Source organism: Alligator sinensis, unplaced genomic scaffold, assembly GCF_000455745.1.
Source record: "Alligator sinensis unplaced genomic scaffold, ASM45574v1 scaffold1361_1, whole genome shotgun sequence".
In the NCBI taxonomy this organism is placed as follows: Eukaryota; Metazoa; Chordata; order Crocodylia; family Alligatoridae; genus Alligator; species Alligator sinensis.
This window is the reverse complement of record NW_005843274.1, coordinates 173,802-181,473: the sequence shown is the minus strand read 5'-3', so window position 1 is coordinate 181,473 and position 7,672 is coordinate 173,802. Positions and strand designations below refer to the sequence as shown.

General features: G+C 50.8%; 1 protein-coding gene across 1 annotated transcript in view; it reads right to left on the bottom strand.

Annotated features, from left to right (window-relative positions):
- Positions 1–690: 690 nt before the first annotated feature.
- FCER1G (Fc fragment of IgE receptor Ig) overlaps positions 691–7,672 on the bottom strand; it is a 26,502-nt gene continuing 19,520 nt past the window's right edge. Inside the window, exons 4-5 of the mRNA XM_006038193.3 lie at positions 6,049–6,072; positions 691–3,514 (exon numbers count right to left, since the gene is read on the bottom strand). Of these exons, the coding sequence (XP_006038255.1) occupies positions 3,458–3,514; positions 6,049–6,072 (81 nt within the window). The 3' untranslated portion in view covers positions 691–3,457. The remainder of the gene's footprint in view (positions 3,515–6,048; positions 6,073–7,672) is intronic.

The window sequence follows — 7,672 nt, the reverse complement described above, 5'->3', positions numbered from 1 at the left end:
AATACTGGCTACAAACCGACCAATCTGCATGGCATCCCTGGCTACCTGGGCCCGCCACAGTAAGGAAATTTGAAGTTTTGGCTTTTATAATAGCCCTCATCTGAGCCTTGCAATTAGAAGTGCTGGGCGCAGCACAAACTCTGGGTGCCAACATAGAGGGAATGGCAACAGCAGCTCTTTGAGTGCCCGAGCCAAGTAAGAGTGCACCCCCAGCACTCAGCACCCATCTCCCACCCCCAGTTTTCCAGCAGGGTTTGGCCCAGGTCACAGACCTTACTAGTGACACCTCTGCTTGCTGTCTGCCAGTATTGTGTTTGGCTGTACACAGCACTCATTCCAGTGCCATCACATACGAGCATTTCAGCCAAGTGTCACTATGAGGATCCTGTTTTTGAACCTCCTTTTGTGTGTTACCATCTCCCACCCCTCTTGGTGGCCTTGGTGCTGATTCGAGCTATCCAGGAGGTCTCTCTGCTCATTTTGAGCATCGTCAAGCCTAGTCACAGAGAGCAGTGCCTGGACTCTCATTCATGCCATTATTTGCAGCATATGGGCATCATCATATGGAGGTTTCATATCCACTCCAACAGACTCGCAGCACAAGACAGCCTGGATACTAAGGCAGGTGGAGAAAGAAAGATCCATTCCTAGCCCCCAAAGTTAAATAAAGATGTGCACACCCACACACACTGTCCTAGCATCAATTTTTTATGAAAGAAAAGAGAACATAAGCCAATACAAGTATATTTTACATATGTTTAAAAAAGTCTTAATGCCTGCAGCACTATACATACTCTGGTATTTTAGGAGGTGGTTAGAACATTTTCTGCTCTTTTAAAAATTGAAATACACATTTTCAGAGAAGCCGAAATGTTTTGCAGTGACGCATTGATTTCAAAAAAGTTTGTAACATGCAAGGGTGAGCTGTCCAGTCTGATAGAGAAAGGGAGAGGAAGAGGAGCTAAAAACTTGATGATGAGCATTTTGGCACTGTTGCTTGCAAAAACATTCAAACGGTTTCGGTTTTGTTCCAGTGCAGAAAGAAAACAGATTTGTCAAACCTTTGGATGTTATTGCAACATGGAATTGTCCTCATCAGACCAACACTAAACGTAACGCATTCTCCTCCATTACATCCTATAGCACTCTACAGCCACACACATGAAATCCTAATGACGTGGTATCTTGTCCAAAGTAGCACTATTGCAAAAGCAATATTAGTCATAAAGACTCCAAGGATAACTCTGATCGCATCACATCCAAATGCAAGCTTCCAACTCCTTTCACAATCTAGGCAGCTTAAAAACTTTAAATCCCTTACTTAAAGATCAAACTCAGTAGGAACAGTTCTCTATCTTTAGAGTGGCTTATACTGACAAAAAGAGGCACTGGGGCTCTGAGTAGAGGGAACAGCCTTGCACATTGCTGTGTTTGTCTAAGCATGAGCAGGAACAGGAGTGCGCTTCCGCTGGTGTTTCTGGTGGCCGGTGTTTGACAGTGAAGGAGCGATGCACAGATCAAGATCAGAGGCCACAAACATTTATGAGCAAGTGGCTGGGGAGCAGCACACTGGTATAAGCACAAAAAGCCTTTCTCTGATGGCTCTGGAGGTCAGAGATTGCTCTTGCCAGTAGATGCTCTTATTAAACACCCACCCCATGATACAAAATCCCTTGTCCACAGTAATTGTGCTAGTGGCTTATTGAATCATAGAGAAGTAAGCCTGGAAAGGACCTCCAGAAGTCATCTAGCCCAGCCCCCTTACATTGCTCTGGTGAAAATATTTTACCTCGGATCCCAGCTGCAACTGCACTTTATAGCAGGGTGAATGTCCCCCTTCTCCTAGGATGTGCCCCCAAATGACTTTACATTTGAAAGTGAAGTATGTGCAAAGGTTTCCTTTTCTTCCTACTTGCAAAGCTCTGAGGTCATGGTTGTGTCTTTCCTTCATGTGAGTCCTTATACCTAACGCTGCGCTCTCCTGCACCCCCTCACCAGGTGTGGCCTACTAAAGATGACAGCAAATCCTCCAGGGAAAGTATCAAACCTTGAACTTGGGAGTTGGCAGCTAAGTCAAGAAGGTAGGAATATGTAAGGGTGAAGCCCTGAGGTTCAGAATTGCACCAAATCAGGCCCACGTTTGTAAAGAGTTTCTGAAAATTGTCATCTCTGTTCAGTGCTCCCAAAGTGCTCTTCTGCCAGCTTGGGGGAGCAGAGCCCTCCAGCCCCCAGATAGGGCAGCAGCGGCAGAAACACGTACCTGTGCTCTCTGCTGGAGTTTGGGCAGGGACAGATGGGAGCAGGGGATGGAGTTTTTCACACTGTTAGCACAGGCCATCAGGACCTGGCGTGAAACCCACCAATCCATTTCCCATGGATTATTCAGTAAGCATCAGGCAACCACGGCTTGGGCACCTCCAGCCTGGACTGGATTTGAACTGGCAAAAGCTCAGTGCAGTCTGAGCGCACCTTGATTCTGGAACCAATCCGTGATTGCAAACATTTTGCTTCTCACCTTCTCTTTTCCCCCGTCACTACAGTGTGGTGCAGTCCCTGGCCCCGTCACTTCTTGTCTCACACTGCTTACTGGGCCTGGGTCCAGTGAGGACAGGCTGGAGGGTAAAAGAGGAACCTAGGGCCCGCTTTTCCTCTGAGACCCACCTGAGCTTCTCTCTGTCTCTTCCCCACTGTGAGATCAATCGGGTCCGCTAAGATAAATGTTCTAAAATATCCATCTCTCCATCACTGCTAACAGCAACCAGCATTGTGGTAAAAATACCAGCTAGGCCAGGGAAATAGCAATCAAGGGATAGGGAATCTTGCTGCTAATCACTCTCCTGAATGGAGCAGGTGGTGGGCATATTGCTAAGTCTGCCTGCAGAAATGGAGATGCTTCAGCACGGTCACCACTATGCAGCAAAGAAACACAAGGCACATGATCAAATTAAGTTGGAAACCTCTGTGACCTGCAAGCATCCGGCAGGGAACATCCACTGCTACCAAGGACAATTGCTACCATTTTACTGGCCCCTCATTTTCAGAGTGGCACTGAGGAGGTGTTTGTGTGATACCTCTTCACTGCGGGTACACAGGGTGTTGCTATTGGAGGAAAGTCCACCCCTGCATTTAGTGGAGACTCTCTGCGAAGCACTGATGAGAAGCACAGAGGATTAGGGAGCACACCTATGTATCTTCTGCACTGGAAACACGAGAGAGGCAGGACAGGGAAACCTGAGTCAGCAGCCGCAGAGTAATGGAGTGATGTGCAGGTCGGGATGTTCATCTCCCAGGGATCCCAGGAGGGATGCAGCCTCTCCCCGACATGTCAGCATGGGGGCAACGGGGGCCATTGATTTCAGCAACAGTTTTCTTTTGAGGGCTGGGATGGAGATCATATAAATTCCCAACAGGACACATCCTTTTGTAGAGGCTGCACCAGTGGCTACTGCTGGGAACCCTAATGGCCCTTGGGCTCCAGGGTTTCGTAGGTCTCCTGATCCCGAGTGGTCAGCCCCTGTGAGAAGGAAGAGGGAGAGAAGGTAGAAGTGGATACAAGGATGACCAAGTCACTGGGAACCTTGCCTCATGGGGAGAGATCTATCGAGGGAGACATCATCATCTCTAAGCTCAACTGTGACATCCTGTAAACACCCCGCTGGCAGGTTTTTAGCCATGGAGGTGGCATTTTTGATACTTAGGCACAGTGTTACCTCTGCAGCCGGGACACGGTTACTGAGCCCACGCAACATGTGATGCCCTAGCCAGGCAGCATGCCATGATGTGCACATGCATCTGGTGCACAAGCCCAAGAAGCCGGGGGGAGGGTGGAAGGCAGGCAGGCAGGCAGGGAGTTGGGGGAAGGAGGCCCTCCTATGTTTCAGCTCCAGAAGCTGAGTGGTTAGGGCGCTTCACAGGTTCTAGCCTCCCTTCCCCAAAGTGGTTTGACTGCATCTCTCTAACTTCTCAGAGCAGCAATGTAACCACCAACCCCAACCCACGAGCTAACACTGTTCCCACACTCCTCTGGATGCCAAGCCACTGTGCCTTGCATCTCAGAGTCACTGAAGAAAGCAGGGCAGCAGTTTCTGTCCTCTGAGGGACAAGGGTTGAGACTCGAGGCCAGCTCCCTTCCAGAGCACAATAAGCAACTGGTAGGGGGAGCGCGGGGGGGGCATGCTCGCCACCTGCTCCCTCCGCTTTCTGCAGATGGTTGCCACTCAACACCCCACCACCAAGGCTGCCAGTCACAAACTGTGCCCCCCCCCAGTCTCAGGAGGCACCAGTCACCCTTGCAGAGCAGCCTCAGTGAGCCACAGACCCCCTAACTTGGTTGCTTCCTCCTGTTGCCCCCTGGATCTCTCTCTCACCCGTCCAGGGGGCAGTTCAATATCTGTGGGTCGAAGCGGTGCTGGGAAGTGTACAGAGTTTCAGCACTGAATAAACCTCAGACAACACTTCACCTTCACTGGGCTGCTGACTGCAAGCTCAAAATCCCAGCCCCTCCCAACGCCGCTGTGGATTTTCCCTCCAGGTCACTGTCTAGACCTGGAAAAGCCCCAATCTGCCTCGCTTAGTCCAGTCTCAAAGCAGCAGTGTGGGACTATCCCCTGCGTTATGCTCCCACCTGTGTTGTGGATGCTGTGGATGGGGGGGTGCAGTGGTACAGTAGTGCCCCCTTGGATTCCTGCTCCAGCCAAGCTTTAAAACCAACCGCCTGGGAGGACTGGCAGCATTTCTATTCAGGCAGCTGTGAGGGAGTCACTTGGTTTATTGTTATCTCCCTGATTCCTGCTAAGCTCTCCTCACTCCACAGGTGTTAACACCCTCTCTCTCTTTTGTAATGCTCTCACCGTTTCACGGTATGAACTATCCTTTCTTTTACAATTCGGCTGTCTGTCATCAGCCATGCCTGGTGATGTCTCTCTTCTATTTCACAGCCTGGCAGACTGCTTTGAGCTCCAGCTCAAAACCTTAACTTGGATGCAGTCACACTAACTCATGGGTGAAAACAGCTGATAGTGAAGCATGTCAAGGCCCTCAAGAAGACTAGATTTTTTTTTATGAATCTGAATAAGAGACATGCATCTAACCACAGGACTAATGAAACAGCATCTTTTGATGGGTTTTTTTGCCTAATTGTTTTTTTTTTTTAACTTAATATATAGCACAGGGGTAGCCAACCTGCAGCACACAGGTGCCACAAGTGGCATGGGCAGCCTCTGTGTGGGGCACGTGGCAGACTGGGGAGGAGACAGGCAGCACTATGGCAGATAGGGCAAGGAGCAGAACAGGCTGGCCTTACAGGTGGCCTTCCACTCACGCACACATGTGAACAGCCTGCACTCACAACAGAGCTCTGCCCTTCCCCTGCCCCTGCCCAGTGGATCCCCCCCCAGGCAGGAGGAGCAGTGCCCAGCCCAGTGTGCCCCCCACCTCCAGCTACTGCCCAGGAGGAGCCCGGTCAGGTGTGTGCAGGCAGCATAGCACCTGCTCCAGCCCACCCACCTTGCTCTCACACAACAGCAGTAGTGCCTGCCCACGGGGAAGCAAGTCTCCCATTCCAGCCCAGCAGCCCCAGTGCCATTTTCCCTAAAGCCGGCCCTGGAGCAGAAGGGGAAGGGACTGGAGTGGCACTCAGGGATGGTGCAGGGCTAATTTGTGGTATGGCTGCCAAAGAGATCCCCCCCGCCAACCGATCTAGCAAATGAGTGCATGTGCCAATACAGGTATATTTGGTTTTGCTTTGATCTTAAATGGAGTAATCTAGCGCAGGGCCCCTGGCATGTTAGTAAAGCTTTTAGTTTCCCTTTAACTGGAGAAAAACATGTGATGCTGCAGAATAGCATGTGTACCTAACAATCCTATATCCACCCATGGCACCATCACATCTGCATTTTGGTTATTACCCATCCAAGATCAATCAAAGCTGGCTTGCAATCCCTTCCCCGCTCTGTTTGCCACCACAGCCGCCTTCACCGCTTAGGTATGGCCTGAAATGCAGCTACTTTTGCATGGAAGAAGGAAGAGAAGCAGATTTTGGGTACTTACAGTATAGATCGCTTCCCCTTTTGTCTGCACAAAAAGAAAGAAAAAGAGACAAGTCAGGAGGAACGGGAGGAGAAACACCACAAAGCCCCTGCCCCTCGTGCGTTCCCACATGACATGCGGGTGAGCTCCCAAATGAGGCCTGGCCCCTGGAAACACCTTGACCTTTCCCCAGCTCCGCAGCTCAGCCCCCAACAGGAATTCATGATTGACCGACAATACGTCCCTGTGGCCTCCCTTCGCTCTTTCTCTCTCTGCAGAGCTGCCTCAGCACTCTGTGGCTTTGGCCGGAAGCAGAAGTAGAAATTTTGAGTTACCCTGGGCTAGTGACATTCGCCACGTTTGGTTTCTCAGCCCTCCTGCTCCTACCCCGCTCCCTCTCCCTCTCCTACACTGCTCTCCTGTCCTGCTTGGCACGCCTCACATGCCTGTACTTGGTGTCCCTGCCCCTTGTTAGCCACGTTGGACAGATGGAGCTCGTGCAGTTTTACTAAGACCCCAGTGCTTGGAGGCCCTTTGTCACATCTGTCTAATTCAATGATTTTCAATGGGATGCCAACTGCAGTGCCACCCAGCCTCTGCGCAAGGCAGTAAGTGCTCTCCTCCCCTGTCCTGCACCTTGCACCTGCCCCAGCAGTGCCTGTGGCTGCTTCTTTGAGGACTGCCACCCCCGGCACCCCCATGCTCTCAGCAGCGGTCTGCTGCAGGTAGGTGGGCGGACGTGAGGCTGGAGCCCCACTTTGCAGCCCAGCTTGTCCCCTCCACTCCTCCCGTGCTCCTGGGGACAACAGGAGAGACTGTGGGAGTGGTCCCCAAGGTGTGAGACCGTGCAAAAGCAGCCTCGTCAGTAGGGGCTGCCTTGTCCCCTGAGGTAGAGACCTGGGAGGGGGCAGACAGTGGAAAGAGCAGGGCATGCCCCCACTGCTCTTACCTGGCACCAGCTAGATCAGTGGCCCTTAACTTTCTTAGCCTCAAGGCTCCCTCTGTCTTTTCTGAATTTAGATCCCAGCTCCGTGATTGTCAGCTGGGGAGCTGCAAAATTCAGAAATGTTATGGAGGGGCCTTGAGGCTAGCAAGTTTGAGAACCACTGGTCATTTTGAACAACATCTCTCTGGCACGCAGGTGTCTGTAGTGTCACATGGTCTGTGGCCTCACCAGAGTCATGTGAAAGAAACTGGAGCTGCTCATCTCCATGATAGGAGGCATCTGTGTCGTGCAGATTAAAGTTATGTTTCTGCCCCTTGCCTTCCTATTGGCAATGGCACCTCCTATCTAGTTTCCTCTCTATTATCACTCCAAATTTATTTCTGTAGTGCAACTCCCTAGCATCTTCTAGCTCACTCAGTATCTGTACCTCCCACGATACTTTAGCCTGCACCAGGCCAGGAAATCTGTTATTTTTGTGGCCTCTCCGAGTGCCACGGCATTGTTTCTTTATCCTCTCCAGTGCTCACAGCTAGTCCCCATTTAGCACCTGCTACACCTTCTGCTATGAGCTTCCTGTCCTGAAACCCATGGTGAGAAAATGTCTTCTTGAAAAGGTTAATCTGATCTGTACAGTGCCTGGAAGTTAGTAGTAACTGTAATAAAGAATAAAATTAACAGCCACATGGGCAGATGAGACCT